This window comes from Plectropomus leopardus, chromosome 20 (genome assembly GCF_008729295.1).
Source record: "Plectropomus leopardus isolate mb chromosome 20, YSFRI_Pleo_2.0, whole genome shotgun sequence".
Classification (NCBI taxonomy): Eukaryota; Metazoa; Chordata; class Actinopteri; order Perciformes; family Serranidae; genus Plectropomus; species Plectropomus leopardus.
Genome location: NC_056482.1, coordinates 16,415,021 through 16,432,361, shown reverse-complemented (window position 1 = coordinate 16,432,361; position 17,341 = coordinate 16,415,021). Strand labels below are relative to the sequence as shown.

The 17,341-nt window shown below is 38.1% G+C and overlaps 1 protein-coding gene across 2 annotated transcripts in view; it reads right to left on the bottom strand.

The window, feature by feature from the left end:
- The window catches only part of LOC121959816 (rab GTPase-activating protein 1), a 91,178-nt gene that overhangs the window by 10,276 nt on the left and 63,561 nt on the right, over window positions 1–17,341 (bottom strand). For both annotated transcript variants that reach the window (XM_042509320.1, XM_042509321.1), the window contains 9 exons: window positions 16,519–16,593; window positions 14,493–14,618; window positions 13,464–13,607; window positions 12,196–12,237; window positions 11,593–11,721; window positions 7,606–7,698; window positions 5,402–5,512; window positions 5,083–5,187; window positions 3,221–3,304 (listed from right to left, as the gene is read on the bottom strand). In XM_042509320.1, coding sequence (XP_042365254.1) covers window positions 3,221–3,304; window positions 5,083–5,187; window positions 5,402–5,512; window positions 7,606–7,698; window positions 11,593–11,721; window positions 12,196–12,237; window positions 13,464–13,607; window positions 14,493–14,618; window positions 16,519–16,593 — 909 coding nt within the window. The remainder of the gene's footprint in view (window positions 1–3,220; window positions 3,305–5,082; window positions 5,188–5,401; window positions 5,513–7,605; window positions 7,699–11,592; window positions 11,722–12,195; window positions 12,238–13,463; window positions 13,608–14,492; window positions 14,619–16,518; window positions 16,594–17,341) is intronic.

Sequence of the window (17,341 nt, the reverse complement as noted above, 5' to 3'; positions counted from 1 at the left end):
ATAATGTATAAATCTGAGAATTAAAGTAAGCAATTAGGATGCAGTGCTCAGTCAAAAAAATGTTCATAGCATTTTGGTGTCAAAAAATATTTTAAAATGTAGAAATTAAATAAATATAATGCAAACAGGGCCTCAGAGACACAAGCGCTGGCACACGTCGCTGTCCCTGTTAAGTACCCGAGAGGCCTGAGTGTATCTACACAGGCTCGGCTCCGACAGCAGGGATTACAATACACCACTCGACACCGTTTTTAGCTTCACCATTAACAGACGTTTCTCTGTCCTCATGGGCTGGAGGGGCAATTAACACACAAAGCTTTTTGGGCTCTAATCCCACTAAAAGAAACTTGGCAGTCACAGCCACTGAAATTTGAAAATGCTATTTGAAGAATAATTTGAGCTATCTGGGTTGAAAACAATGCAGGCTATTTTGGGGCATTCCTCAGCTTGTCAATCCCAGAGGATTGAATGCTGCTGTCCTCCCTCTGCTCTCTCCTCCACAGACTTCTGTTCATTTTCTCCCTCTCTCCATCCATCACCACCTTATTCGCTGTCACAAAAATAACTTTTTTTTTTTTTAGAAAGCTCCATTTTCACATTTAGCTCTGCTCAGCTCAGCGCCCTTAGCTGCATGCTATCTCAAAGTGCTCTCACCCATAACACGCACACAAACATCAAATCCTTGATGGCTCTTCATCAGTTTTCAGATCTGTCAATTTAAATCTGATGCCAATATTTTTAGACTCAGGTGAAGTTAAGGTTGGTTTCTAAATTAGTCCTCTTGCTATTTCTGTCTGCCTCCAGAGGGAATGATAGGAGCTGGACTGTTGCATAATAACTCTGTGCTGATGGTAATAGTACTTGATCTGAGTAGGTTTATATTTAAGCATTAAGTGACAGGACTAGATCTGAGAGGATGAAAATCACCGTAAGAGGAATTCGGAGAGACAGGAACTCAAAATATGTTCACAGGCTCACTCATCAAAGGCTCTGGGTTCAGCTTAGGGACAGTTCGTAAAATTAGAAGTTTCTGCCTCACAAACTAGATAAATGAATGAAAACAGAGCACTCATATTATTCTTAAATATTTATGGCTAGTCTTGCCACGATAATGGCGGTATCAGAGCTTAGATCTGAAAAGACGAGCCAAAAAAGGAAAGATAAAGTGGAGAAGAGGTGCTTAAAGGCTCCTAAAACATCCAGAGTTCAGGATGAGGCGAGTAAAATGTAGCAAATCAGACAAAACTGCCTCATAAGAAACACAAACTACAAGCCACAGTAATTCTAATATGTAAAACACATACTCTTGATGAAATTCAAAACTAATCTTGTCACTGTATGTTGGTGATGACACTCCTGAGGAGTTTAATCTTAATAATAATGACTGCTTGGCCTACTTAAAAAATAAGAGATGTTGAGTGAAAATACATAAAATCCTAGTTCCTTTTCATTTATGTTGTCTGAGATTTAAGTGAACTCCCAAGTAAATTCTCTCTCCAAATCTTCTCTAAATTTGTATAAAAGCTTGGATTGGTAGTAAAATTTTGGCGTCACTTTGAGCATGTTGTAATTAAAGCAGTCTGAGAGAACACTAGACTTCTACAGTGCCTCTTGGATGTTTTCAGGCTTTAGAAAATCTAGCCCATGATGGAAGATTTTGGCCAATCACAGGCCATTTTCAGAAAAAAAATCAGCTGTGAATCGTGTCAACAGCTGCATTTAAATGTCAGACATAACTTTGCTGTGCACCTACAATGACATTAAAGTGTCTTATGTCTTGACTAGGCAGCGCTGATCAAATATGAATCAAGATTCTGTTACTGCATTGACCATCTTTCACCTATTTTGTTTTTAGAAACATATTTTCGTGTACTGTTAAGCTATGAAATCAGAAGGTTTGAGATGCGGCAGCCATGTTGGAAAAACGAAATGAAGCACTGCTGGCCAAAGCAAACTTTCTCTGTTTCTGAAAACATTTGAATCTTGATTCATATTTGACCAGCGCTGCCTAGTTTGACAGTGCAGTGACTGACATGAGTGTCAGCTGCGTTAGAGACTCTTCTGCTCTGATTGGTTGTTTTTGTGATTCTTGCAAATGCCATTGGGTGAACTAAAAGGGTGATGATCATTTTCACAGTACCTCATGTACTAGTGTCAGGATAAAATGAGTTATAAGGAAAAACTTTGTTGTGTTATTTTGCTTAAAAAGTTACCTACTGTTGCTTAAGTCTTGTTTGACATTATGAGATGTTCCTTTTGGATTAGGGAGCCTTGAATCAAGCAACCTAAATACCTCTAAATCTTTATATTTTTATCATTTGTCTGGCCAAACTCAAACATGGACCCACGGGATCACTGCCTGTTTGTATCTGATCACCAATTGAAAGCTTGTACTGCTGTCTTACCCTGTTTTATGCACTTAATTAGCAAAGCTCCACTATGTTCACGATGTCTTCCAGACCAGTGAGCAGCTTTCTGCTCATTTACTTCAGACTTTAAATCTCCTCATGAAATTAAATCTAAGCCACTGATTAGGATAAATTCTCTTGAAAGTATTAGTGCCAGGTTATCTTCTTGCTGCTGGAAAACAGCAACTGTACAAAGTCAGCTGATTAGCTTTTAGCCAGAGCTCAGAGGTGTGACTTGTCAACACCTATTTTCATCTCTCTACACTGGTTCCAACTGGGGTTTTGGATTGATTTAAAGACTTTGATTGCCTTTAAGGCTCTTAATGCCCTGACTACTTGATATATTTTAGACCCTCTAGCTTCATGTGGACCTGTGTGTACCTTGAGACATTTCTGAGTCAAGGCTTGAAAATAAGGAGACAGAGTTGCTATGAGGAACCAAAGACTGCTGAATGACCGACCTGAGGACATACAGAAAGGCTGACTGACTTATTGTCATCTTTATTTTATCTATTCCATTATTCTTTAGCTATTCATTTCATTGTATGTCATTTTTATACCTGTATAATTTGATTTTTAATGCATTGTTCTTTAAGAAACATCCTTATATTTGCTGTTGAGTGGATTGTTATGATGTTGTACCTAAATTGCAACGTGTTCAAAAAAGTTAAAAGGAAATTGGGGTGGGTCTGCAACAGTCTACAGTTTCACTTCTCTAAATTGTACTTGTGAAGAAAGAGAGATCCTTCAGTGATATGATTTAAACAGCATGTTTGATATTATTGGTAAACTCAAAGATCTATGGTACATACCTGTTTGTACTCTCCAATAATGGAGCCGTTCTTCTTTATTTCCGATTCAGACTTATCAAGCTCTCGCCTGCACATCTCCTTCAGCTGTGAAAACACACAAAAACAGATACTGTGAGGCAGTTGGAGGGCAGAGACCAAGGACAAAAGCCGGGTCAGAGCCCCCAGAGACCATGTGACTGCCATGACATGTGAAGAAGAGAGAGAGAGGTATTGGCAGACTGAAAGCTCGGGGCAAAGTCACACCGTCAACACAACCTCTATGCATACACATACATCATTCACAGTTAGACCCACACATTCAAGAAGACAGAACACCTTTGGAGGACAGTATTGAACACACATTGGAGCACAGAGGGCAGCAGCTTGCTTTCACCTCAGAGGGATTCTTCACAAACTCAAGAAAATCAACATCAAAGGTGCACTGACATCCTTTGACATTGGAGATTTGACTGTGAGAGCGTTTCTTTGTAGAAATGGCACAGAAGATAGAGGAAGTCCTGAAGTCCTGGTAGTGGTTCGATGGTCAACTACATATGCTGAATCCAAATGTTCACCCTTCAATACTTGCAGACTAGGCCATCGAAGGCCTCAGTCATTTGTCATGTAACACCTTCACTGTCATCATGTAAACTCTGCGATGGCAGGGGCTTTACGCTGCTGATAGACAGGCCTCAAGAGATTTTCACCCGTTTTTTGTGGAAACGATGGAGCGACAATTATAGTCATGTACATGGAAATCATTTCTGTCATATTCTTTATGCAAGGGGATGGGCAGTGTCTGCTCATCTGTTCCTGCAGAGCAAGATATAAATCCAGAGTACAGGCTTTTTTGTGGCTGAACTAAACATTATTTATACATTTCTCTACAACGTGGATGCAATACACATTAAGATACAGAAATGCTTGTAAATGAGAACTGGACTGTGACTAAATAAATTGGGTATCAAGTACATTGAAAAATCTTCTTTTGTTGTTTATGCTAGTCTTCTAGGCCTATATATTTGAAAGTTTTTAGTTTGTAAGGTAGGCTGCAATGATAAAATGTATTTACCTATATAGCCCATACCTCTACATATTTCTGTTTCATAATGTGGGTGAATATTATTTCTTGCCTCCATGATTTAAGTAGTGTAGTAGTAGTAGTGCCTCTGCAACAGTTGTTTTTTAGTAGGCAACTGTAAAAAACAAACTGTCACGTCTGTATTGCAATGAATTGTGGCTAATGAAGTCTGGTGAGGCCCACAAAGTCCTGAATCTGCAAGTGCAGTTAAGTCTGGAAATTGGATCCAGCTATAAGCACACTGTAGGTATCTATGGTGGGACTTCTGTGAACTCCTTTTATAGACTATAATTTCTAGTTTAAACGAGAAGCAAAATTAATCTTGGGAGACTGAGTGATGATAACATTATAAACTAAAAGACATGCCAACATGCCATAAGTCTGCAGGGTTTTTCCTCCCCACAACAAAAAACTAGCAGGTGATTATACTGATTAACACACCATCATCCACAGACAGACTTTTTCAGCAAATTCAGCCTTTGCAGTGTTTGGTTGGACTAAAAACCTGCAGACTCTTGGCTCTGTCCATAAGAGTGACTGCTCAGTCACAGCCTGTCACATTAATATTGCATACTTCCTGCAAGTTTCCTACTCCTGACCCGGGGACAGGAGATTTAAGCAGCGTCTTCTCACAATAATTCTGATCATTCCTTCACCTGAGAATTTGTGTAGCAATAGTGCTGACGCTCTCCTACCATCTGTAACCCTGTGAGCCTCATGAGATTTTAAGAAAAAACATATATTCAGCTAATGCCTAAAATATAGACATCAGGCTGAGAGGTGTCTCGTTGTTGGCTCTAACCTGCGCAGATTCCTCCTCCAGTCTTCTCTTCTCGTCCTCAGAGTCCACCAGTTTCTGTTTGGTCAGCAGCAACTCTTTATTCAGGGCATCTGCCTTCTCTTCAGCCTGACACACAAACACACACGACAACATAACCCAATGTTGATAAGGTCACTGAAAGTTACACTTGCCCTACTTTCTTCTTAGTTTTCTCTCTAGTGTCTTTTCTTTTCAAGGTAAGTTCAATCTCTCTTAAGTTAAACCTGATGACACCTCATATTCTAATAAACGTGCGCGCACACGCACACACACACAGAGGAAATGTCACTGTTTGGCTTACGTTGTCGAGGTCTTTGCGCAGGGCTATCTTGCTGCTGACTAGTTCATGCGCCAAGTCGTCATTCTCCTGCTCCAAACGCATGTTCGCCTCCTGCAAGCGACGGTTCTCCCGCTGGACATAGAGAGAGGGAGAAAAGGAGGACGACAAAGAAAAAAATAAGATGCAAGAAAAAGAGTGGGACAAGAAAACAGAAGAGCGTATGAGCAGAGAGAAATTAGGGAACATAAAAGAGGAAGGAAAGTAAAGTGATAGAGCAGGGAAAATGAGTCAAAGAGTTGCAAATGAATGAATAAGCACCTCTCACTGGCTCAGTAGTTTTGAGCGTAGTGCAACAATATACAGAACGAAACTGAGCGTAAAAGTTAACTGTGATCAGGTGAGAGCGTAATCCCAGTTTGAGTTGTTAATGTTTAACAGAGTGAAACCTGTTTGTACATCATTAACAGCAACAGACAACTAAAGAAAAAATGACATGAATGTAAAATACTTTCAAGGAGTCAACAAACATAGAGGTTAAAGGAATATCCTTTACTTTTACTTAATTTTACTTCTGTGTTTGATTTTTTTACTTTGTTTTACCTTACCCATTCATTTGTGCATGCTTATAGGATGCATGCTTGGAGGCGTGCTTGTTATATTATCTCTTGTGCCTTCTGCTGTTACCATGTAATGTTATTAATCATTTTTATTGTACAGCACTTCAACGTCAACTCTGACCATTATAAAAACCTGCTTTATGAATGCATCTGATTCGATTTAAAAGTTAAGATATTAAGTAATCTTAAATGCTCCAACTTCAGGAAGATACAGTTTAAAAAAAGTGTGCAGCACTTCTCTTACTTGGGATGGCATTTTGTTATGTTTAACTTTCTTGTTTTGGGACTTTAAAGCAATTCTGTTACTGCAAATAATGCACATTTTCTCATTTCTGAGTGCATGCTTTTCACTGAAATATATGCTCACTTTCATTCTGGGAAAACAAATGTTTTTTAATAAAAGAAATAAAGCTTCATAAATGCTCTGAGGTGCTTCCTTAAAACAACTGACTCAAATGTAAACTGAAACAGGGAGTTGTTAAAAAAGCATTTAAATGTGAAATTGCAATTATATCTGAAATATATTTTTTAAATAATAAATCTACAATAATTTGACTGAACCAACCTGACTGCAGTCACCTTTATCAGTTTTGCAGCTTAATGGTTGATTGTATAAATATCCTCATAAACAGCAATAATAAAAACATCTTAAGAGTCCTTGTTTGACATTTAAAAATGGTATTGACATATGGTTTGGTGGAAGCATTCTTTAAAGAGCAAACAAAGCAGAAGTTCAGTTGCTGTAATTGATGATCTTGTACTGTATACAGCCAACTCGCTACCCTTGAGATGACTTATGGCAGTACAATTAATGACTTTTTTGGTGCCATGTAGTTTTTCTTTCCCAAACAAGGACTGTCAAGGTCTACAGTGTTCAGTGGAAAATCTGTCAGAACATGTTGCTTCTTTTAACACTATATAGCATGAATATGTTGTATTAACACAATCCATTATCTACACCAGCACCTGGGTTTTGAGATCAAATGAAATACTACATTGGCAAATTATAAACTAATAAATATGAGTTGAAGGGACACCCCCAAATATAAAATACATATTCTTCCACGTGAAGTGCTTTTTATAGGTCTAAATTTTTTTGTGTGAGTTGCCAAATGTTGGAGATGTCTGCCTTCTCTCAAATATAATGGGACTAGATGGCACTCGGCTTATGGTGACAAACTTAAAAGCAATGTCTCTTTCCAGAAATCATGACCCGGTCACTCAATCCATAGACCTTGTTGTGAGCAGCTTCATGTAGGAACTATTTTCTTTCCAAACGTGGATCTACAGCTAGCTCACCTAGCACCACTGAGCTGGCTAACTTTACAGCTCAGGGGAAGAGGATACCATTGATGTCGTCATCTTGCGATGTCATGAGCACGAGCCTCTTGTCCATGAGCAGGTGCATGGTTAGCAAATGTAGTTCAGTAGAGAGAAAATAGTGCCTACATGAAACTGCTCACAACAAGGTCTGTGGATTATCTTGAACAACCAGGTCATGATTTCTGGAAACAGGGATAAATATCACTGCTCTTGTCAAATCAGAGTCGTGTTTTTTGGAAAAGAAAATATAACTGCGCACAGGTGAATATTTTGTGCGCTTGTTACCTCATATCTCTCGATGGGAGCCTCCTGTTGCTCCTGCTGCTCCCTCATGGTGTGATACTCCTTCTCAAATTTCTTCAGCTTCTTCTGGCTGATCTATTGGGCATAGAGAGCAGAACAACAAATGTTTGGTACTCATCAACTTTATCACACAAACAATTATACAACATGATGAAACATATGAACATAAACTGGCCCACTAGTCTTTGGCTCGTGCAGTCAAGGTGGCTGCCAGAGAAGAATCTTTCCCATCTTTTGTAAACAAGCACACAAGATTGATAATCTTTGCTGGACTGTGGCCTTCTTTGGTTCAGTCCAGCATTTGAATAAGTTACAATGGAACATGTCTGGATATTATAGGCACAATCTGTAACTGTTCATTTATTTCGGACGGGCCAATACATTGAGATGTATTTGTCCAATTCGGAGTAACTCATGCCACTTAACCGTTTTGCAGAGTTTTTTTTTTTTTTTAAACATTCTTAGATTTTTGCCAATTTGTAAATTTTACTGTTACTACAACCCACAGAAATTAAATATTACAGCATTAAAACATGAACATTAACAGGGGCTGAATGTTCCCCAAAGACAGCGTACATGTATGTATATACTTTGAAGGCTGCTTGAGATAACGTTGTATTTTCTTAACATGGATTAACCCAAATTGGCTTCATCTCTTTCAAAAACACAGGAAGAAACAAGTTCCAACTAATTTAACAAATCAGTGCCCCAGCAGTATGTGTGAACTGTTAAAAGACGCAAGCTGTGAGGATTTCTTATGCATCCTGACATGGGGGGACTTTGTCCTTAACCTGTGTGTTGCGCTGTCATTGGCTGTAGCTCCTCGACAGAGACAGGCAGCACTGCAGCACTTTCCATGGTTTATGTGTGTGTTCGTTTGTTTGATCAGGAGACAGAGAGTCACAGAGGGGAAGAGAGGGTGGAGGATGGATTTCTCTAAGTTATTAGCCTGATAAATTACTTGGAAGCATTGTTTTGTCACTTTTTGGGCTAGATATTTTCTGGTTAGCACCCCCTTAACAGTGGATTAGAGCAGCAGTAGAGCGGTAACTGCCGTGTTCAGCAAAATAAATAGTTTTTCTTAATGGAATCTGGCTTTGAAGAGAGCATAGATGGATATAATGGCTTTAGTTCCCTGTCAGAAATCGCTATACACTTAAACTGAACTAAACTACACTTTGCTGCTGCCCTCATCCACAACAGCACATTGCTAAGCTTACATGGTGGTACTCCTGCCTGCTTCTTCACAGTGAAGGTATCCTGACTATGAATATATATCTCTTACTATCTTATTTTAAAGATCTGAACAATCCCTTTAACACATCTAGTTACTGCAGCAAAATCAGTGCACGGTTAGTCTTCGCCTGCATGTGCATATTACAATCTTAAGTGTAGAATTACACTGCAGTACATCAGATGATCCAAATCCTCCCAGCACTCCTCCCCTAATGATGCTGGCAGAACTGGGGCAGCATGGCCCACATGTTGTCCTGTTCTAATTGTCTCTACATGCATGTGTGTGCATGTACATGGGAGACAGACAAAAGGAAGAAGAAGTACTTGACGTCATTCAGGGCAGGAGTTGCCTCATCGATCTTCGCTCTCATTCTTTTTCTCTCCTTTCTCTCACAGCCTTGACAGACAGCTGGGTCTCCAGAAGTTACTACTTAGAAAAGCAATTAGGAACACGGAGCAACCTGGCTCTCTCAGGCACAGCTATAATTTACAGACATAAAATATTTCTCATCTTGCAAGTCGTGGATCAATTATAAATCAGAAAATTACCTGTGCAGCACCATCAGTATTGTTTTGTTAAAGTGAACGTGAGGAGGCATATTGTAAGACCACCTGCACTCTCTCAGGTGATCATTCTCTCTAAACCTTAAAATCTGTTACAAGCTTTTTCGCCTGGAGGGCTGTAACTGTATAAAAATACCTACATGCTCATACAGTACATACTACATAGACACAAGAGAGCTATGAGGTAGACATTAAGAGATGGAAACTAGAAATGTAAACAAAATGAAACGTCAAGCATTCGTGATTTCCATTTAAATCCTATTGGCAATTTGCATATATTAGTTTTAGAAGACAAAAAGTTGACAGACGAGGAGAAAATAGGTGTGACATCTACACACCGAGACAAAACGACCCCAGTTTGACCCTGAGATTGTTTCCTGAATAAATTTTGTGACCTGACTGTAGTTTCCAACCATGTTTGTCACATAATCACTTGGAAAATTATTCAAACCATAAAGACCTTTGACCACAATTACTAAGTAAAGTAGTTGAAAGAGTTTTTCCCCCAAAACCATCTATTAAAACACTGGTTTTCACACTATGGTTCATGTACCAGTGGTGGTACACATGCTCCCTCTAGTGGAAATATTTCTTAAAAATTAAATACATTTATTCAATATGTTTAATGCTATCAAAATACTATATCAAATTAAAGTACTTAATCAATGAGATCCTTGAAATGTAATTTTAATTGCTGTTCATGTAAAATTTAAAAAAATATATTTAAAAAAATATATATTTTGAACTAACAGTTTCATGCTGCTTCCACCAAAAATATAGGTATAAATAAATAAAGGAATAAAAATATAGGAAATTAAATTAACGAAAGAATAAATAAATATAGAAAGAACCACTATAATTCTTTAACATTTTGATTGACTTTTTACTTTACTTTTTAGTATGAAAAAGTATGTGGACACACCCCAAGGCAGGTCATTCAAAGGTAACACTCCAAACTTTAAATCACATTTGAAACAGCCCTATGAGATACTGACTATAAACCTGGCAAATCTGAGCTAAAACAGACAGAGTTAGAGCACCTGGCAGCGCAGATATGCTCCAATCAGAAGGCAGAATAATCAGTCAATGAGGGCACCAGTAATCTGGTCAGGTAATCCCTCTATAGTGACATCCAAGTCTCAGATTAGCCTACCTTGAATCAGATTTAATTCCTAGCTCCAACACTGCCATACTCACTGAGGTCAGATGAGTTCTTAGAATTATATTCTCCTCCAACAAAATGTGCTTGAAATAACTTCTTTGAGCAGTATACAGTAAACGTTGGGTCTGTATAAATACTACATTCAGGTATTTTATGCAAATGGCTTAAAGAAACACCCTTAAAATACAAACCTAAATTAAGATTAATGATTACATAAAGCCTACAGACATCTCAAAGGCAGCACAGAACAAGAAAAATGTGCTTTTATAGTGTTTTGCATCCTGTCTGAGAGGCCAAACTCATGATTTATGCTGAGAACTGATGCTGCTAAGATGAGTACTGAAACATCTCTACTAGTACCGAAAGTCCAGTTCCTTCTGATTTTGTTCCACTTGATTTTCTCTGCTGGAGCAGCTCATTGTGTGTGTCCCACCTGTCTAGCTGAGAACCAAAAAGATCATATCTATCTCCATTCTGGCTCCTCTACAGAGTTTTTACTAATAACTATCTCCGCCAAAAGTTACTGTCAAAGTCAGGCCCCTCTAAACTAGGCTGCTCAAAACAGGTCAGGACACAGGTGTGACTGTATGTGTGTGTTGAAGAGACGGGAGGAGAAAGTAGTGTGTGTTTGTTGCATGTGGTTTCCTTTTAAAGTCCAAAGGTGACCCCTGCTGGTGTTTAAGTAGCACTGCTGGACTACAAAAAGGTTTCACTCATTCATTTAATCGATTACATTTAATCTGGAATATCTGATCAGTAGTCATGCAAGTTTTGTGCTTCGAATTTTTAAAATCTTTTGCAGTTTCCTGAACATCCTAAAGACCATTAGCTTTTAAGGCATAAGGGACTTGCATAAATTTCTCTTTTCACTCAACATCAAAATGAGGTTACTACATGAATACAGAGCTGAGCCTGAAGTCTCAGAGGTTGTGTAAGAGGTGCAGTGCTGCGCAGACATAGCTGCTGTGTGTTTTAAGTCAACTGAGATTCTTTTACTCCAAACTCACCTTCATGCTGCAGGCCAGCTCCATCAGTTTCTTTGCGTTTTCCTCAGAGCGATACCTCTTCGGAACTGGGACACGAAAGAATTTGAGTGCACCCTCAAAGTCTGTTTGGATAAGATCGTCTTTTGATGTCTGAGGGAAGGAAAAAAACATTAAACGCTTTTACACAATCAGGAGTAGCCTGTTAGGTGAACATTTCTTTTCTTTTCTGCAACATGAAGGAGCATAATCCTCACTTACTGACACAATTTCTGGACTCTACACTATATAATAAAAAAACGTATTAAACTAAAGAGTTGGAGGGAGTTAAAGATATCTGCCTTCTCGCCATCTACTGCTAGCTCACATAGCACCACTGAGCTAACTAATGTTATAGGTCAGCCAAGGAGGCTGATTTTGGGATGAACTGTCCGTTTAAGTCTAGAGACAAGTACAAGATAAGGTAGCTCCCAGGACTTGTTTAAACTGATGGATCGCTATTTTCGAGGCCACCCATAAATGGGTCACTCAAAGCACGCGCCTGCACCTGTAAAAACTTTCTGCAGTTTGATTTTTCTTTTGCCTGGTGTTGTGTGTGTGTGTTCGCATTAGTATGAGATATCTTACCTTCAGGAGTGCCAAAGCCACGTTGAAGATCACACTGATTCCCTGAAAATGAAGGGACATTAATGGTGTATTGAGGAATTGAGTTTCAAAGAAATTACCATAAAATTAACATAACTAATAAAAACATAGTATGCGCACAAAAGGTGCATACTGTATAATCTTTCTGTGTGCAGGACTTTAATTACATTAATGTATACATAAAACTCAATAATGACTAAGGTACATTCCCAGATTTATTAAAAGAAAAAGAGAAATGTCTCAACCACATATAGTATATAATCCGATTATTTTAGTGCTGCAGTTGCTGCTAATAATATTCCTTCACCAGCTTTGCATATTAGAATTAGCACAGTGTCTCCTTCTCTTCCTTGCAGATTATTTATCAGAGCTGTCACACTTCATGGGAGGTTGAAAAACTACAAACTTAATGTCTCTCCATAGAGGTCCAGGATTTAGCTGGCCAACTCAAAAACATCCAGAGACCAGAGACACACAGCCGTCTTGGCTTGGACCAGTATGAGGTCTTCCCCTCAGTCTGCGGTTGTGTGTGTGTGTGTGTTTTGGAGCTGGTTTTCTTCGTATTTTGGGTCTGTCCATCATGTCCTAGATCTTGAACAGACTCCCAGTTCCTGCTGCAGTGATGCATCATTACAGCATCATGGTGCCCTCTATTTGTCAAACGATTAATGCGGTGTGGTTTTTACGAGACGCAGAGCTTAACATTCGGGCCAAAAACTATCTTTATTTCATCAGATGAACTACTCTCTGAGGCCTTCAGGTAGGCAAACTTTTTTTACTGACTTTGGACAAACAGCCAGGTCTGGGAAGAGTGTTTATTGTTCCAAATGCCTTTTACTTTACATTTTTCACTTCAAACTTAATTATTTCAACTACTCAGGGCTTCAAATACTTACTACTTGCACTAACAAGTACAACAACATTTTATTCACAATATTGCCATAGCAATAGCCCTATTTAACTTTTTATTGACACACTAATTTTTCCCCACCTCTCCCAAGCATAATAAAGATTTTTTCAATTTCAATTTATGCATGAATTGTAAAATGTGTAACCAAACAAGTGAACGCAAACAAAATTATTCATTGTTTCATTCATTATTCAGTTGTTATTTATTGTTTACATTTCTCAAAATTTGTTTCCCCTTTGTGGTATGGGAGATTGTGTGCATACCTTAAACCCAAATAAATATATTTTCACATGTATGTGTAATTGCAGCCAGTGAAATTGTTTTGTGTTTTAATACCAACCTCACAAAGTAGCAGGTCGATGATATGGAAGACCATGTAAAGAGGAAATTTGGCTGTGAAGAGGGTGAGGAACCATTGGGAGGCGTACATGTGAGCCTCCAGACCCACATTCAGGAAATGGTTGTATAGGTCTGGTATATATTCCTGTTAAAGATGGAAAGAAGGCAAACAACAAAACAATAAAATGAATAAAGTGACAGGAGCACAGACAGTGGACAAGTAAAAGGAATGATGTGGAGGGAAAGAAAGAGGAGAAAGTTATGTTAAGCAATGAAGATAAAGTTAAGCACAGGAAGAAAGAAAGTACTAATCGGTGCTACAGTAATTAGACTAATTGTACACCACCGAACACATTGTCCCTGTTTGTATAAACACAAGTTTTGGGTGATGTGATCACAAGTTAAAAGCTCTACATACAAGTGTAAATTACCACCATGACTCATTGTGATGCAATCACTCAAGCTTCTTGGCAATGTGGTCTGGGACACATTTGACCACATAGCTTTTGTAGTACAAACACTAAAGTGTCCTAAAGTGTCCCTGAGAAAAACTATGTCATCAATGCAGGATGCGATTGTTGTTTTGGCGACAGTGTGATTGCACTGTATAACTTGCCCAAGTCAGACAAAGTGTGACTGTCCAATGTCCAGCCAAGTGGAAGAAAATTTGTTGTATTCTGATGACAACCGTATCTCCAGTTGCACCGACACAACAGCTGACACGACTACTGAGCAGCCTACAGAGCAGTTAGCTAGAGCGGGGATGTAATAACTGTACGTGGAAACCTTTGACCTTCTAGTGTAAGTGACGTAGGCAATAAGAAAATCAGAACAAGTGATCTACAGAAGACTTATTATAGAAACAGGTTTGAACAGCGATGTGTCACAGCTGACAGATCACTGAAAGGCATATTAATACCAGGTGTAAACCAGCTCATCAGTGTGATAATGCTTGAACACAGTGAAGTCGACCACTGCCACAGAGTACATTCAGAAAAAGTAATTAAGATGTCAAATGACACACACTTACCTGCATGAGTCTCTCAAGCTGGAAAAACTTGCAATGCAGATCTTCAAAATTCTGCTTGAAAAGGTCCCTGAGCCCGTAATCAAACATGATCTTGACCAGCACACTGAAAGCTTGCTCCTCTGGCATCTGAAGAAGACAACCAAGCCTTTGGTCATTAGTAAGAAAACGCCAATTTATATTTTAATGACACAGTTTCAGATGAGGCTAACATGGCAGACAATTTAGTTGAAAGCTTTTTCATACAAAACTACCTGAACTTGTTAAATCACTCTTATGTTTTTGTATTTTGCACAAATCTTCAGCTCATAAAAAGACTTTGACACTGTTTGTCCACTTGATGGCAGTATTGACACGTCCCTGTACTGCAGGAGTGCTTAAAGGGAAGCCAGTCTAGGGTGGCGGATGAACATGAGCACATTATGTATTATATATAAAAATAAAATGTAAGTGTTCCACCTGCAGTGATGGAGGGAGTCATCAGATCTTTTGTTTATGTAAAACTACTAATAACACACTGTAAAAATACTCCACTAGAAGTAAAATTTCTGCATTCTAAACTTTACTTACATAAATGCATTAAGTATAATCATTAAAATGAATTTTGAGTAGTTAACATAAAAGTCATAATGCAGTAAAATGTTCTCTATCAGTGTGTCACTGTTATATCTGATGCTTTTTGGATTAATATCACTGTTGCATTTTACTACTGTAGATTTTTAGGGTTGTGCTCATTTTAATAGTTTAACCTACATCAATGCATGATAATCTTTAAGACCATGATAAATTTGTAGCAGGGCTGTCCCGTGAGAATCACGTATCTCTAAAAAGTAAACTTTTACTGGTGTCAGAAAAACACCCATTTTTTCAGTAGGGATGTTCCTAACATCTACTTTCCCTGACATTCCTTGAAGGGAAGTTTAAACTTAGTTGACCTAAGAAAACACTTAAAACAGTCCAAATTAAGCGCAATTTAATCCATAAGGCTAATCATTGTCAGAGAAAGTTATTGTGTATAAGTGCCATTTGAAATGGTAAATTACACTTTTCAATTACTAACTCATACTTTAAATGCAGCTAATATGTATGTCCCTTTTGTATCCTACTAAATATGACAACTCACTACATATAAGCCAAAAAACTGCTAAACTGCAAGTGTTTTCACAAGATGTCATCTTTGTTGTGCTTCATTTTATCAAACATCATTACTTGTGGGGCGAGCCAAACAGATCAGTGTGTTTTTTTTTCAAGTTGCTTTGTTTTTACCTCATTTTTTAAATACAGCATTGTTAACATTAATGGCTAACACATGCTTGTGGTTTTACAAAGCAACATTTAAATGGAAAGACATGACATTTTAAATCACGGAAATAATGTCTATGAGTAGTTTAAATGTGTAGATCAATAGAATAATAACTTTAAAAATAACTGTAACCGACTTGTATTTTTGGTGCGAATGATGACAACATTTAATCAACTAATCGCGCACATCCCTGGTTTTCAGCTCTGTGACGATGATATTCCAGCTGATCCAAGAGGGTTTTTACAAAGTTAGCTAAAGAAGTAGAGGAATTTTCTCTACTCATAAAGGAACACCTCATCCTTCACTTTATCATAAAAATTTAACGTCAACACATCTGGAGATTCAGGGTTTTCACTGGACAGGAAGGGGATGAGAAACTAAACTGAGAGCTAAGTTGCATAAAATGGAAATTCTCAAGTAAAGTACAAGTACCTTGAATTTGCACTTAGGTTCACTTCTTGAGTAGATGTACTTAATAACACTCCATTGCTGCCTTCCTCCCATCAAAAATGTTTCTCACACTGTTTTTGTGCAGTAACAGTACATCATGCCTATCATATCTTCTACTGAATATACTAGAGACAAGACATTCAGCTTAGCTAGGTCAGTCCTCCTGCACTGCAGAATGTCAAAACAGATACAGATGTCAAATGAAAATAAAACAGTCCCTCTCCACTCTTGAAAGTGGATTAAAAAGGATAGGATTGGATTTTTTGTTGAACTCACATGCAGCAGCAGCACAGCAGCCAAGAAGGATTGTCCCTGGCAGTACCCAATCTCCTCATCGTAAACAGAGTAAGCCTGAGGGACAGGAGAAAGGCAAACAGGCACACAGTAAATAATTTTCACAGTGATTTCAAATATTGATGGGGGAAAAGATGATGAGACGGTTATTGTAAAAAAAAAAAAAAAAATTAAAAAAAGAGCTACTGTATAACAGGCGTTTCCGTCACCTTGCAACTGAAGCCTGCAGCTGATTCAAACAAGTATTTTTACAGGTACATTAAACAGTATTTGGGTGATTATGCAACTTTTGTGATTTTGTGTCCCTGAGAAAGGACAGAAAAAAAAAACAAACATACATTTGGACACCAAGGGGAAAATATAAAAATAAATGGTAGATCTGTAATTATTCTTATTAAACAAAAAGTGGTCTTTTATGTGTGGTTTCTGCTATATTTGCTTTGTTTTAACCCTGACACAAAAACACCCATTTTAATGAAATTTATCATGTGTTGTGAGATATATTAGTATTTCATGTCTTTTTTCATAATTACTGTAGAACACCTGTCCCTCTGGGTTATTCTCATTTCCACCAAACACTACAAAATGTAAATTCAGGGAGAATTTTTTTGAGAATGTGTATACTTGCTGTCCACATCAATAGTCACGTAACAGTAGAGCACATGGCTGGGGGATAGTTAGCTCCATAGAGGGAACTGAAATAGGACGAAATCAAGGTAAAAATTTGGCTAAATCAAAACTATGTTAATTTGTTGTCATTTTCAAACAGCACAGATTTCCCTTGAGAGTACAAATAATAATAATA